Source organism: Protomyctophum parallelum, assembly GCF_964188405.1.
Source record: "Protomyctophum parallelum genome assembly, chromosome: 20".
Lineage (NCBI taxonomy): Eukaryota > Metazoa > Chordata > Actinopteri > Myctophiformes > Myctophidae > Protomyctophum > Protomyctophum parallelum.
In genome coordinates this window covers 33,589,492-33,605,430 of record NC_139718.1, presented here as the reverse complement: position 1 = coordinate 33,605,430, position 15,939 = coordinate 33,589,492, and the positions used below count along the sequence as shown (strand labels likewise).

Genomic DNA, 15,939 nt, shown 5'->3' with positions numbered 1-15,939 from the left:
ACACCTTTGGAATCAACCGGAACATTGAATCAAATGCGAGCCATGTCTATTCTCATATGTACAGTATGACCTCACTCATGCTTTTGTTTGGCCGAATTCAAGCAAATCGCAGGCAGTGATATGCAGTTTGTCCCTCCTTTTCTACTATAACATTGTCCACAAATCTGGGCTGGCTTTTCACATCGTTGGAACATGGCTGCTGCAGTTTCCTTCCATTCTGACACTATTATGAGGGGGTCAACAGTGGGTTAGGATTGTTGTGTAAGGTTCCTGCGGTTATTTATTATTTTTGACCAACCTCAATCTACAGTATGTTCTATTGGAACTGTTTACTTAACAGCAACAGCAGTGCTCTCTCTTACCTTTTTACCTCCAGTAAAATGCAGTTTAAAATGCATCCACAAAACCCTCAATTGATATGATTTGTATATCTAGCATCCCAGTTTACGCTGTACAATCCTCAGGGTTTATATGGAACCTAATGGACCCTTTACAGGTCCCTTATGGGTCTTGTCTGTTGATCTCAGAGTTACAGATCCATAAGGGATCCATTTGACTCCTAACTATATGAATCATTTAGCTGCCTGGGGGTCCCCTGAAAAACCCTCAACGACCCCCTGGCGGTCTCCGGACCCCACCTTGAGAACCAGTGACTTACAGGATAAGGGGCTCACCAGGTTTGCCGTGGCCATGCTTGTATGCTCACCGTGGTTAAACCGTGGTGAAAGTTCACGTATGAAGGAAGACACACTCATCACGTTTTATTTAACTAAAGCTGCCAACTGGTATTAAAGTACCATTGTATCTCTGAGTGACACATCAGAGAGAATGATACTAGAGAACCATTTCATCCATTACACCCCATCCATCCAATTTTGATATTCAAATCTTTTGTTTTGTTTTTCCTAGGCGTTTATCCAGCAAAATAGCATATTGTATTATTGTTACTGTCGGGCACAGGCCTTATATCTCCATATTTTATGTTGTGTATGTGTTTTCATATTATAAATGAATGCAGATTTTATACTTCAGTGACAGTTTGACACCAGTAGCAGAAATAACCCATCTACATGCGCACGTGTTGCATCGTGATTCATTATGAGCTCGTACTGTACATTGTCGCCTATAATAATAGGAACAATGATGAGCCATGAAATAAGACGAAGAGAAGGGTTGTGCAACAGTAGGGTGTGTTTAGAATCAGAATCAGAAGACAATGTTGAATGTTATGACATTTTTGCCAGTTTTTCCAGGTCCTGTGCTTTTTTCTCAGTATATCTCCGTTATCCATTCCTGTGGTTATTTAGAACAGATCTTTTGGCAGCTCCGTCTTGTTGTAAAACGAGGTCTGAGTGCCAGCTTTCTGGACGCTGAATCCTGCCACCCGATTGGCTCTCCTGGCCATCTCCTCCAGCTGCATTGTGGGATAACGGGCCATGTAGAACGCCAACGCTCCAATAAAGCTGTCCCCGGCTCCCTGAGAAGAAACAGACATTATGACAACCCTGTGGTCAGGGACGTGCAGAGGATGTTAAGAGGGGCAAGGGGCTGAAATTCCCTTAAAGGGCACTTTTTGGGGCGCCCGCTGGCTTAGTGGTCCAGGCGCATGCCACATATAGGCTTTGGCCTAACGGCGCGTTGCGCGTTCGAGTCCCGTTCATGACGACCTTTGCTGCGTGTCTCTCCCCTACTCTCTCCCTCTTTCCTGTCTGTCTTCGCTTGATGCTGTCAAAGGCAGAACCCCCCCCCACCCCCCCTCAAAAGGGCACTTTTGGCCAAAGACATCAAAATTAGCTTATCTACAAGCTTGTAGATCAGGTATTTTCAGGGCGCGACCCCCGCACTCTTTAGCTACTGAAGATGCGGCGTACGACATGGATTTCTATACAGAGGACCAATCTCAACACAAAATGTTCGGTTCAGAAGAGTTCTGAAAGAGGCAATTCTCCTGCCTGCTTGTCATGGAAAAGGGGCAGTTGCATTTCATTCACCATAGTAAAATGCTGTATTCATGGACTGGAGAGGGCAGGTTTTATTTTTTACAGACAGGTAAAAGGGCAGCAGGGGCTCATGCCCCCTTTGATGTCTGTGTGCACGTGCCTGCCTGTGCGGGAAAGTGATGTTGCGTAAAACGTTCCACTGAGTGACACGGAGGAGGAACCGCGTCACTTTCTCCTCTAGTGAGAGTGGGTACAAGGTCACTCGCCACTCATGACGGGCTGCCATGAAAAGTGCTTGTTAAGGGCAATACGTCATAAGAATAACTAAAGTGCAATGCGGGGGGCTGGCAAAAAACATCTGGGAACACGATTTTGTAACCCATTTTTCACCCCTGTGTCAATCATCCTGTGATGTGATCCTGGGCTCTACACACCCTCCGCCAACCTAGGGAGAGCAACGGACTTAACTCATGCTTCCTTCATGCTTGAGTGTCCAAGTTGCTCCTTTACACCTGACAGGGGGGAGTTTCCCTGGTTGGACGTAGCGCGTGGAAGGAGCACGTTATTCCAACCAGTTCCTTTCCCCTCCATCAGGCGTCCCGGCTGGCCAGGGGGAGGCAGTTTAGAGACCAGGATTACTGCATGTTTTTGTGAGGGTACCTACCTTAGGGGACACGGGGAGAACATGCAAACTTATTTATTTTTTATATAAAACAACAAACATTAACCACTTCAGCCCTATATACATTTCGCCCATGTAGATCGGCTACTTTTATACATTTGAACACAAATGGGACATTCTGCACAATACTAGACACCAATACTATTATTTTTTTATTCAAGTAATTTTTGCATTCAGGAGAATCAGGACTTTTACTTGTATTTCTCCATTGCAGTATTGATACTTTTACTTAATTAAAAAAGAAAAGAAAAAAAGTATATTTTCTTTCCACCACTGCATAAGATGACCACTGCCAGGGACAGAGATTATGTGACAATGATGATTTGATGACATTTCATTAACCCATTTTGGGCGGGAACCGCTTTTGGTGTTGTTGGCATCATGTTATGCTTTAGCTATTGAAAAATAGCAGATCTACAAGCTCGTAGCGCGCCAGCTTGTAGGTCTGGTATTTTTGAAAAATCGAAGAATCTGATCTCAGGTCAGAATGGGTTAACTGGGCAGGGAGGGAGACAACTGCAGGATCAGTCATGGCTTGGCTTTAGAGTCATAGACTGTAAGAAATATGGACAAAGCGTTCTCCGGGTCTAACATGAACGTAAAATGAAGCCAGTCAGTCCTTGTACTGTAAGTCGCCATCTTTCTAGATCCGTTTGGGCCCAGCTGGCCATTGGCTGGCCCAGACAACGAGGCGGGACTTCCCCCCTTCTTCTCCGTTGGTTTTTATTTTGACTCGAGTGGGAGGGGAATCCGATCATAGACTGTAACGGTAGCCACGCCCCTCAGAACATGCGCGACTTTATGGTCATTTTTTTAATAAATGGGACCATAATTTTCCAAAAAGAATATTATGACATTAGAAATTAGACTTTAAACTAGTGACTGGAAGAAGAAAGTATTCATGACCAATTTGACCATGTTTATTAAGGTAATACAGTCTAGGTGAAGTTGGGCCCAAATACATGGACTTCTATGGGGCTATGGGTTTTTCTGGGTCCAATGACAGCGCCACAACAGGCCATTATATGAACTTTCAGGAAATCCCGATTTCCTCAGTGGCTTCACAAAATATCTGTCTGACTGCCCCCCTGTTTAGAGTCGACTTTTCTTGTGACCACCACACTCTGACTTCTGTTCTGGTGCGACATCCATTCAAAATAACATCATGGAAAACAAAGGTAATGGATCGGACACAGTGCCTTGATGAAGCCGACGACACGTCCGCCTCTCGGTCATGTAGAAAATAAATAGAAATTGAAATGTAGCCTACTCTTGCCACTGTGGTGCGATCCATTACCATGGCTACCATGTCCTATACCCAGGATTCGAACACAGGGTTTCCTGACGTGGAAAACGACTACCACTCATCCTCATCCAAGAGGGGTCGGTGCCCCTTAAACGTGGCCACGTATGGGAGATATTGAGCTTATGGGCTTCAGGCAGTACTGCCTGTCGACCAGTAGGTGTCCTCAGCGTCAGTGATGTTATGAAATAAGAGGGAGAGACGTGCTGTAATTCAATGAGAAGCTGCTGTCAACAGTAGGGGGTGCTATGACAGCAGTCAGTTGTCTTGGTCTACTCTAGAATCTCTAGATACCAGTACAGTATATATACATAATACTATCCCTGAGATCTCAGCTAGTCTCAGTGGTTTCTGACTGTTACTGTGGACATTATCATTATCAATTCCATTACCAATTAGTGGCCATCAGGTCAATCATTGGTGGTAAGTATTTTGTCAGAGGCTAAGACATTTTACTCTGACAAACTACTGTGTATGACTTCTGAATGAATGTGTCTGAAATGCAGAAAAAAGAAAAAGTGTGTGTGTGTCTTGTTTGAATGCATATAAAAAGATGCCATGGCTATACCTATTTGAATAGCTGATGAAACTTGATCATTGCTTTGTTTATGTCTGAAATAACTTCCAAACCACACAATTTTTTTTCCTTTAAAAAAAAAAAACCTAAGCGCTGTTCAAAGTCAGCTGGACAGCACATGCCAGCTTTGTGAATCAGCCAGCAGCAGCCAGCAACTTCCAGTGACTCTGGGGTTTGCCTATCAATACCGAGCTAGGGGATAAATCATCATATTCTTCCCCCCTTCATCTATTGCTAGTTAAGATGGAATGTGCCATCCTCGCCCTGGGGGGCTTGGCTGAGAAGGGTGGGGGTGGGGGGGCGGGGAGGGGAGGGGAGAGGGGGATCACTGATGGGAAAAGGCATAGAAGGAATGTGGCGACACGCTCATGTTTAACCACAAATGGCCCACGCCACTGGTTCTCACAGGCCCGGTCCCATTACTCACCACTTCTGCTCTGTAAAAAAAGAGTCTGCTGCTGACGCTCAACTCTCCTGCTATGAACACCTCTGAACTGATCTGATCTCACTCCCCTCCCCCCTCTATTATTGCAAATCTTTTTTTTTTTTCACAGCAAACCTTATTTATTTACTTTTTAAACTCATCTCATATTTTCAGATGGGGGTCGGCGGCCAAATACATATCATTTTTGGGGTCCTTCACATGAAATAGTTTGAGAACCACTGACATAATATGTCAGTCTATATTATAGAAACTGTTAGGATTTAAGAATCCGGTGGAATCTGGTCTCAGGCCTCAATGGGTCAAAGGAGCCCTTTGTCCGTTCTAAGATGACCATTTTAGTCTACAGTAGTACTGTACTTGCTCTCTCGTGTTTCAGAGGTCGGCTGCTGTGAACAGTTCAGAAAGCAAGCATGCCTTCCTCCAATGACATCATCATCGGTGGGGATTCCAAGCTAATGGAAACTAACAGCCATTTCTCATCCCGGAAAGTTTACCATGTTGAAACGGAATAGAAGGCATTGCTGATTGAAATGACCACTGATGATGATGTCATCGGTGGTAACCTCTGAGACGCAGAGTTGAGAGAGACATGATATCTTCCATGAGCATTAGTGATTACCAATGAAGAGGTGGTTGAAAAGTAAGTGTGCAACAGTCAATTGAACTAATCGACTATGTGTACTGTATACATTAAAAAATATATTTATATTATTTACATTTCACCTTTTTGTCTCCACCAGGCCGAAGGCATGGGGGGAGAGTATGTTTTGCACTCCGTCCGTGTGTCCGTCCGTGTGTGTGTCCGTGAGCAGCTAATCTCCGGCACCGTTAACCCGGTCGATGCCAAATTTTGCACACACAAAATTTCCAGAACGGCCTGTTATAGCGCCACCAGGAGGCCACTTTGTGCAAATCAAGTTTTTGCACAGTACACCTACAGATTTTGTCCAAACATCGCGCAAATTGGTACACAGTCTCTCTAGTTCACATCTGGCTTTTAGAGCGCCACCAGGAGGCAGACTTTTGTAAAACACATTTTTGGATATTACTCCTCCGGATTTTGTCCAAAAATCCCGCAAATCGTTACACAGTATCTCCATAGTCATGTGCTCAAGACGGATGTGTCTGATATTTCATATTCCATCCTAATTGGCTAACATTGGCTTTCAAATTTTGCAGGATTGGCCTGTTTTGAACAAAAAGCCTCAAATCATGAACGCAGCGTGCAATTTGACGTGAAATCTTTCACGCACTTTCCTACTAGGCTGAGGAATATAGCCCACCCATTTCACATTGGCCTGTTATAGCGCCACCAACAGGTGGATTGTGCATGCGTGCGATCAACACGGATCTGCACCATTTCCCATATTCCATCCTGATTGGCAAAGATTGGAACAAACAAACAAAAAACATGTTTATATTACTCCTAAACATTCCTATCCTCCTGGTGGAGACCTGTGCCCAGAAGGGCACTTTTTCTAGTTTCCTCTTTTTTAATAATGAAAATAGCAGATCTACAAGCCCACAGCTTTTAGATCTGCTATGTTGTTATTTTAGTATATTAAATAAAGTAGTATATAATAGGGCTTAATCAGACTATCAACCTAGTTGATTCTAAAACATTTATATTAAAAAAAAAAAATCACACCGTGTAAAGTGAGGGGCGCTCTTATCATCTTACATCATCATGCATCATCTCATACTGGCCAATCAGAATGCCTGTTGTCACAAATTCACGTCATATTTGGCGGACATTTGACCTAATTTCTCCTTTCATTGTCAATGGCAAATATTGAGACATGTGGGGACAAAATCTGTATATAGGAGGGGCTAGCGTCCCTCAATAATGTCCATCGCTCCGAAAATAATGGTCAGCTGCAGCCCTACTATGTTACAGGATCAGGAGGTAATACTGTAGGTTCTACTACGGAAGTGGTTTTCAACCCTTTTCATATCTCAAGGTCCATTATTTATTCGGCATTTGAGCCACGGACCACCATTTGATGAGATTTAGCCTCTCAGACCCAAAACTTTGAATATTTTGTCATTGTTGGATAATATTTTGTCCACAATTCCATGCTGTATTGATGTGGGAAAAACAATTCTTCTACATTCTCTAATTGTGTAGACTACTAGACTTCTTGTAAATAAACTCATGCAGAATGTTTTACTGAGAGCGTAATATTTACACTCTCAAGAGTTAAGATCTACAAGGTTACATGGTTACCAACTCTCCGAGTCCTCACTGGTCAACAAAAACACCTTGAAGACCCTAACAGGAGTCATAGACTATGCAATGCATGCACAGCATCAAAGGCCCTTAAAACAAGGCTCCAGACTTCCCAAAACAAACGGGTCAGGCTACTACTTGGCCTCACTCCCCAAACCCACCTCACCCCTGCCCATTTTGACAGGCTGGAATGGCTTAGGGTTGACGACAGAGTACAGCTTCTTGCAATGGGTCTGGTCCATAAGATTCCCTACACCACCAAGATACCCATGTACCTGTCTAAATACTTCCTTAATGTCAACGAAGTCCACACCCACAACACCAGAGGGAGTTCAACAAATGATGTGCAACCCAGATTCGGCACAAACAAGGGACTAAATTAATTTCGCTCCTATGCCACCAAAATGTGGAACGCCCTACCAACCTGAGAATGAATGAATGATTTTTTATTTTCGTGTCTTGTCGTTAAGACCCATCCCTTACAGGATTATAAGACACCAACAACATAAATAAACAATATCACGTTCACTTCCCACACAAGTATTTGATAAAAAAACAAAAACAGAAATAAGCAATAACATAAAAATAAAATACATCACATATAAGTTTTCTTTGTCCGTATGTCCCAAGCTTTCTCTATATATTCTGCTAATGCAAATAACCAAATATCTTTTGTTTGAAAATCCATCTCAGTCGCTCTGTATCACTTAACCACATCAGATCTATATTATTTTTACATCTGTTAAATAACTTTTGACGTAGCTCACGATACTTCATGAGTTAGACTGTAATATATTAGCGCCCCTCACTTCACACGGGTGTGATCTTTTATATTATAGAAGTGTATATTTGTACGTCTCTAAATGTTTCCGATGAATTGAAAAGGACCACTGGTGGTCCCCGGACCACTGGTTGAGAACCTCTGCACTAGCCCATTTTAGGCGGGAACCCGTTTTGGTGTTTAGCTATTTAAAAATATCAGATCTACAAGCTCATAGCGCGCCACCAAGTGGCGCGCTACGAGCTTGTAGGTCTGCTATTTTTGAAAAATCGAAGAACGACTGACGTAGAAGAAATTTTCTGAATCTGATCTCAGGTCAGAATGGAAAACTGTCAGGATGCAGAAGACATTTTTAGAATCTGATCTCAGGTCAGAATGGGCTAGGGTGAAGGAGTGACCGTGGGCGTAACGCAGAGACAGGGTTATGGTTAGGAGGTTGGAAAGAGTGAGGTCAGAGCTGAAACATCTCTCACGGCCCCGGTGGATTTCCATGTTTAAACCCGTGGCGTGTTTATGTCTCCTGTCTGGTAGTTGGGTTGGGCCTGTTATACAGCGAGCGTTTGGAAACACTGTTCGTGGTGGTGGCGGCGGTGATGCAGCCGCATTCTGGGCTGGCTTTGGCCCGGTCCCGCGGTCAAAAACGGTGACACTTGGACCAGGACTTTGACAGACAGCGCAGTGGACTATACTATATAGGACAGTCAGTGGTTCTCATGTCAAGGACTAGCCTGGCATGGCCAGAGAAAAGGCTATTGTTTTTTCTTTTTTTTTTGCACTGACAGATTTGTCTTGGCTTCCACGTAAGGACTCGCAAAATATGTGTTTGGCGCAAATCCACATCTGAAACTGTTTAGTGCCAGGGATCCCCAGAAGAGAAGATTTTTATTTCCTTTTTTTCACTGTTTTGTTTATTCAAGACTCAGGGTATACAGTAAATCAAACAAAATGACAGTATATGTGACACACCCATACGGAACATATCAAAGAAATAACATGTATATATAAATGTTGTGAGCACCATACACAAAATATTGTGGCAGCATCAAATAAAATAAAATAAAATAAACAGAAGAGAAGAGTTTTGAGTGGTGCAACCACTCCTACAACCAGCAATGTCCGTGTACACCTATGTGTTGTTCACCTATGTATGACTATGTGACATGTATGTGACGTTAATGAGCACCAGTATATGACTATTAGTACCAGTAGGGGGCGCCAGAAACAGAGAGAGGGATAGTGCTGCAGTGTTGCCTGCTAATGAGAGAGAGAGAGAGAGAGAGAAAGAGGTGGGGGGGGGGGGAGTTGCACCACTCAGTTCACACGGGTGTGATTTTTTTAATAGCAGATGTACAAGCTCGAGCTCAATTATAACAATTTATACATAAAATATGGATAATATGGTTAAATTGACTGTGATGCTGTATTAACACATTTAGCTAGGGACCCCCTGGAACCCCCCAGGACGCCAGTTTGAGAACCACTGCTGTAGGATATATTCTTCCACACAGAAACCAGTGGCCACACAACCCATCAAAGCTGCAGTCATTCACTTTTTTTTTTAAATAGAGAATAAAATGTTACTTTATGTTACTTTTTAGTAGTCTGGTCTCCATGCTCTTCAATTGAGGACTGTGGTTGACAAGCTTATTGTTTAATCCATTTTGGGCGGGAATCCCTTTTGGTGTTAGCATCATGTTATGCTTTAGCTATTGAAAAATAGCAGATCTACAAGCTCATGGCGCGCTACGAGCTTGTAGGTCTGCTATTTTTGAAAAATCGAAGAAACCTAGCTTTTTCAGAAAACTGTCAGGATGTAGAAGACATTTTTAGAATCTGATCTCAGGTCAAAATGGGACAAAAAAGACATTTACCACTAAATCAGTAAAATCACTGACAGTGCCGCCGTCAACCTAATGCCGCGAGTCGGAAGTTGATTTCTTCATTTCAAATAATGATTCTATGCCCTTGGAGAGGACACTCTGCATTCATAAAAGGCGCTTGAACTACCAAACAACGCAAGAGCCTTCTAAAGCTCCGGGGTCGTGGCACTGGGGGGGGTAGTCATCGCCCCGACGCTGCAAACAAGACACTGGCAAACGTGACGGTATCGGAAACTACAGCGATTGAAGCTCAATGAAGCTGACAAGCGCTGCCCCCCCCCCCCTCCCGCTCGGCTCGGCTGTGGTCGCCCTCGACATGGTTTGGTGAAGGTCAGATGTGGAGGCCTGTCAATCAAACGACAGAAGTGCTCGCCGCGGATGAGCTGTGACGACGCTCATCGCGCCCCGGTCGCCTCACAGCTCCGACCATGCGGCGCCCCTTCTTGACCTCCTCCGTGTGCCATTTCTACAACGCCCGCGCTCTTCCATGTTCCCGCAAGGAGCTCAGCGTTTCTGAAGTTTCTCCTTGGAACTTGTGTATAGCTTACAATACATACGTGTATGTATGCGTGCGTGCGTGCACATATATATTTTTTACGTGCCAGTAGGCATCATCCTATACTAAACTCATCTGAGTCTAGGAGGGGCATGATTCATTTTCCTTTCTAATGGAAATCACGCAATTGATTAGAGAAACGGACAAACTGGAAGCGTGCTCTTTATGAAGGCTGAGCAAAACTGAACCAAAGTCAGTCCACCATACCAACACCTTCTCTGAGAGATGGGACACTGTCTTTTATTACAGTACATGATCCTCCAATAAACTCTCATCTGGGCCTGACATCGTGTCTTTGTATATTGCTCCAGATATATCTCTGTTCTCCACCCATGGGGCCTCTTGTGATGGTGCACCCACACTGCTGTGACAGACAGAGCAGCGGTTAACCTCGGCCTTGGGCCTTTCTTTGTCAATGAAAGACACCCTGGGGGAGAGCAAGGCACAGCGATGACTCAATACAGTATGCATGGCGTGCACGCACATGCGCACGCACGCACGCACATCCGGAAAGACTGGCAGCGCAGCAGGGGAGCTCTGCTCTGAAATAACAGGGGAGGATGATCAAAAGCATGGTTAATTGAAACGATTTAGGGCCGGGGCACTGACGGGGTGATTTGTATTAGATGTGCGCTGGTGTTGGCGTGCCGAAAATAGCCGATCTGCAAGCTATTTTTGGTGCGTAACCAAGTATATAAATCAGGCATTTACATACACTGAACACATCTTTGATCCATCAATCGTGCTCCGTTTCAGCTTCTGTCGCTCGCTCTCCCAAGGCACATGAGGCACTGATAAACGCACCGTGGCTCGACGCACTGGCCAAGTGCACAGCAGCGCCAGAGAGTCCATTGTTACACTCATCAGATTTAAATCAACACTGGTCTGGAATTGACTTATTTTTACAATAAGTCCACCGTCGCTCGCGACATGCGTGGCCGGTTACAACTAACCCGTGGCTGGGTTAAAACTCACCCGTGGCTCCCGACATGCGTGGCAGGTTAAAACTAACAGGTGGCAGGTTAAAACTAACAGGTGGCAGGTTAAAACTAACAGGTGGCAGGTTAAAACTCACCCGTGGCTCCTGACTTGCGTGGCAGGTTAAAACTAACAAGTGGCAGGTTAAAACTCACCCGTGGTTCCAGACATGCGTGGCAGGTTAAAACTAACATGTGGCAGGTTAAAACTAACATGTGGCAGGTTAAAACTCACCCGTGGCTCCCGACATGCGTGGCAGGTTAAAACTAACATGTGGCAGGTTAAAACTAACCCGTGACTTCCTGTGAGGTTAGGCTTAGGGGTAGAGTGTCGGGACTGATGCCTGTCGGACTGTTAGTATACCGACCAAACACATGCACCCTAAACATGGGTTGATGTTGCATGTGTGACCAATTAGGTGTCAGTGGAAGGGGATGGGGGGGGGGGTCTGTGACGTCACAGAGTCACGTCAGGTCTGCAGAGGTGAGGAATGCTCTTTGGGGGTATTCCCCTATACCGTTGGTTTTTCCTGGAAGACGGCGTGCGAGCAGTCCTCTTATCTGTCTCCACGCATAAAGACGGAAGGCTGGGAATGATTTGTCCATCCAGACAGACCCACCGTACAGATGTAGCCCCCCCCCCCCCCCCCCCCCCCCCCACCACGCACGCACGCACGCACGCACGCACACACGCAAATAATACACATCCACACACAGTCGACCTCCCGGAGCAGTGGAAACCTGGGCCACCCAAGTCCCAACAGGGCTCAAGGCACAGTGTGCATGCGTGTGTGTGTGTGTGTGTGTGTGTGCGTGCGCACACGTGCATGCATGTGCCCATGAGTGTGTGCCGTAGCCGCGTCCAACTGGCCACACGTAAACAGCTTCTGCTCTGATCTGGGCAAGGAATTATGCCTGCACTCAATTTAGGAGAAAGGGGAAACAAACAGACAGAGGAAAGGGGGGGGGGGTAGCGGGTAGATCAGCCCGCAGTAGATCAGCACATTTACTTTGTTATTAAGCCAGCGTTGCAGGCCGACACTGACTCAGCCCGCAACTGTGTTTTTGGGAATGAGGGGTCATGGGTTAAATCTGCAACAATCAGGAATGTTGAGGATGAAGGCCATGCATGTCTTTGATGGTGTGAAGACCAGCCATAATCACCGGGTGTATATCGCTACTAACATCCATATAACGTTGTTTTTGAACTGTTCAAAGTCCTCCTGGTGACCACCGGGGGCCGTCCGGGTGGCACGGGGGTGAGGGGGAGGGGGGGGGGATTCCTTGCCCACCAGCACGAAAACGATGGGGTCCAACTCCAATCCTCTGCCGTGCATCTATCTGGGACAGATGCACCAACAATAGATCTTCGCCTAACAATACACTCGGTAACGTCTAATAGAAGAATAGGGTAGTTGCTAATAGAACAGGGCTAACAAACTTTGGAAACCAATCCTGTCACCGGCCCAAGATGAAGGATCATCACTAAATACATTGCATTGGTGCTGCAATACAATAGATTGGCTCACCAGATGTATCGGCATAGGTGAAGAGATCTCAGATCATTTGGAACACTATAGACAACACCATCCCTACGAAACCAACCAGTAGGGCTCAACAGTGACAACTTAGACTACACTGCAAAGAGGAATTGGGAATTGGCAAAAAAGTGGGAAAAAGTACAAATAATAGAAAAGAATAACAGGAAAAAGTCATCCTAGTAATCTGACGAGTGGGTACAAATAACCAAAACGTATCCAAATGACGTCAGACTATGTCGCCTCAACGGGGTGTCGTGCCATCATCATCCAAATGCACGGGACGGGGAGTCAGTGGGACAAGAGAGAAACCGCAGGTGACTCACTGTGTTGATACCGAGGCACAATCCTGCCTCCATTTGCAGTCCAAAACTAGCCAAAGTGGCCCACACAGAACCACGTCATCATCATCACAACAGCATCACAGCAAGTGAAACCTGTCACTGACAAGCTTGAGGCCAAACGGTTGTCTAAATGCACTACTGAAGTACACGCACTGAAAAAGCTAGCAAATCACAACTGCCTGCGAGGCATCTGGTTATGAGCAGAAAGAAGAAAAGAAAAACACAAGAATCACCGCCCTGATAACAATCTGTTTTCTTTCTGCATTTAAGAAGAAGAGAGAGAGAGAGAGCGAGAGAGAGAGAGAGAAAAAAAAGGTTTACTGGAAGAAGGATTAGGGTGTCCAGAAGAGTTAAACACTCCAGAATTTATGGGGCCATCAAAGAACAGGAGGGGTAGAGTGTGTGTGTGCGTGTGTGTGTGTGTGTGTTCGCGTGCGACGCCGTGCGTGTTAGGGGATCGGAGGGGGGGATGGGGAGGTGAACATGCAGCAGGCGAGACCGCATAACGGCTGTACAGCTTTCTGCTGACTGGTGCAGGCCTGAGAGGTGAGTCATGGGACGGGGAGGGTGGTGTTGATGCGGGGGGGGGGGTTTCAACAACTTCTCCCAGAGGCCAACAGGAGACAGAGACAGAGACGTGAGGGTTGGGGGTTTAAAACACTTAAAAATACTAATGTACACACACAACACCCACCACACCACATGGTTCCTCTTTCAGACTAACTGTCTCATGCTAACGCGGTCGTTTCACTCCAATCGCTTCTTTTTTAAACTTCACAAGGCTGGACGTGGGGTTTATGATAGCTACGCAACGGGTTTACTGCTAAGAGCCGAGACTCGGAGGCTTTTAACCTCTGCTTGTTTGTCGCAGTGTGTCAGACTATAAACTATGCTCTGTGATTAACAGCTACTGTCTACAGTATAGCTATGATATCATACACAGAGGGAATTACAATTGGATGCTTAAGCAAATGAATTGAACTTGAACGGACACGTTTTGCAGATACACATGTGCGAAGACGCAATTATCAATTCTGCCTAATGACGCAGATTGTAATATTGATGATGTGAGACCAACGGACCCACAAACCACTAAGGCAGGAAATGCAAGCACCTCGCTGAGAATCCTGTGACGTCACGCAGCTGGTAAAAAGAAAAGAAAAGGCCCAGTGGTCACCACAGACATACTAAAACAATGGCTTCATCTTAAACCTTTCCAGTTGAGATGTTGACAACTAAATAGGCTGAGAGTGAGTACTGTAGGTACAGAGACGGTACAGTATGTGTCACAACAAAGCTTTGTCTGTGCACATACTGTAAGCGCTTCTGAATCCGAGGGTCTTGCATATGATATGGAAATTGTATCAGTTACCATTCATCATCACTGCATTACAAACGTAGGAAAACTTAGAGAACTTAATTCTTAGTGGCCTCACAATTTTATACAGGTGAGAAATGGAGGAATTGTGTCGTTCAGAGAAAAAAAGATATTTAATTATTTGTCACAAGATAACAGTGACAATGTTATTGTCACCTTTGATGCATGTTAAACTGTTTAAATAAGTGTGTATACGAACAGCCCTATGAAAGAGTTTTTAAATAATTTTATCGAAAACACCACACAGGTCTCCAGACAGAAATTAAGGATGAAAGGAGAAAGACACTAATATTATTAATAATAAAAGTATAACCTTCTTACTGTACATTTTCCGAACGGATAATTTGTTTTATAATTTTTTTTAGCTGTGCCTAACCGCTCTAATGCAAGCTACGTGTGTCCCTATGTATGTATGTCCCTATGTATGTACTGTATGTCTCCATGTATGTCCGCTTGAGTACGGACAGCTGTAATACCACTGGGTGACCTAAAGTGGCACTGTTGAGTAGCGTGGCCGTGTGTGTCTCTATGTCTAAGCCACACACACCGAGAGGAAACATTGAAGCGACATGGACATGGTGGCCGAAAGTGTTATTGCAGCTTCGAGTGGCACTATGCATGGCTCTATGCTCCATACGTGAACGCACTGTATGAACGGCCCAGCGCGTTCACGTATGGCCCAATACCAATCCCAGAATGCACTCTGTTCCAACCCGGAAGAGGAACTGGGTGAGGAACTCAATTACAAGTGGATGAGAAGAGAAATCCGGTGACGTCTCTATCCGTCTATAACTCTATGACACACACACACACAGACACACACACACATACCGTGGTGTCCAGCGGTGTGACCGGTGTGGTGGGGATGTGATGCGTGGCGGCCTCCCGTGCCTTGAGCACCACGCAGCCCTGGTGACCCAGGGTGACGATCACAGAGCCGCAGCCTCGCCTCAGCAGCTCACGGCCCGCCTCACGGCCGCCCTCCACACTGGACACCTGGAGCCCTGTGAGCAGCTCTGCCTGCATGGACGCAAAGTCAAAGCAAACACATTAAAAACCATCGATTCTTACAACACGTCTTCTATATCCAGTTTTCTGGAAAAACGGTTTCGATGTCAGTGGTTCTCAAACATTTTCACGTCAAGGACCCCCACAAATATAATGTAATTCGCAGCCGACCCCCCCATCTGAAAATATGTTGTTCCAGGGCCCGCCAAGAAGCAAAGATTTGAGTTAAAAACGTTCGCTCTGAAAGAACATAATCAAAGATTTGCGACACATTTTCACGACGATTTCATCGACACGATT

General features: G+C 45.3%; 1 protein-coding gene across 1 annotated transcript in view; it reads right to left on the bottom strand.

The window, feature by feature from the left end:
* Positions 1–783: 783 nt before the first annotated feature.
* rbks (ribokinase) overlaps positions 784–15,939 on the bottom strand; it is a 42,681-nt gene continuing 27,525 nt past the window's right edge. The window contains exons 8-9 of the mRNA XM_083792741.1: positions 15,463–15,651; positions 784–1,477 (exon numbers count right to left, since the gene is read on the bottom strand). Of these exons, the coding sequence (XP_083648867.1) occupies positions 1,304–1,477; positions 15,463–15,651 (363 nt within the window). The 3' untranslated portion in view covers positions 784–1,303. The remainder of the gene's footprint in view (positions 1,478–15,462; positions 15,652–15,939) is intronic.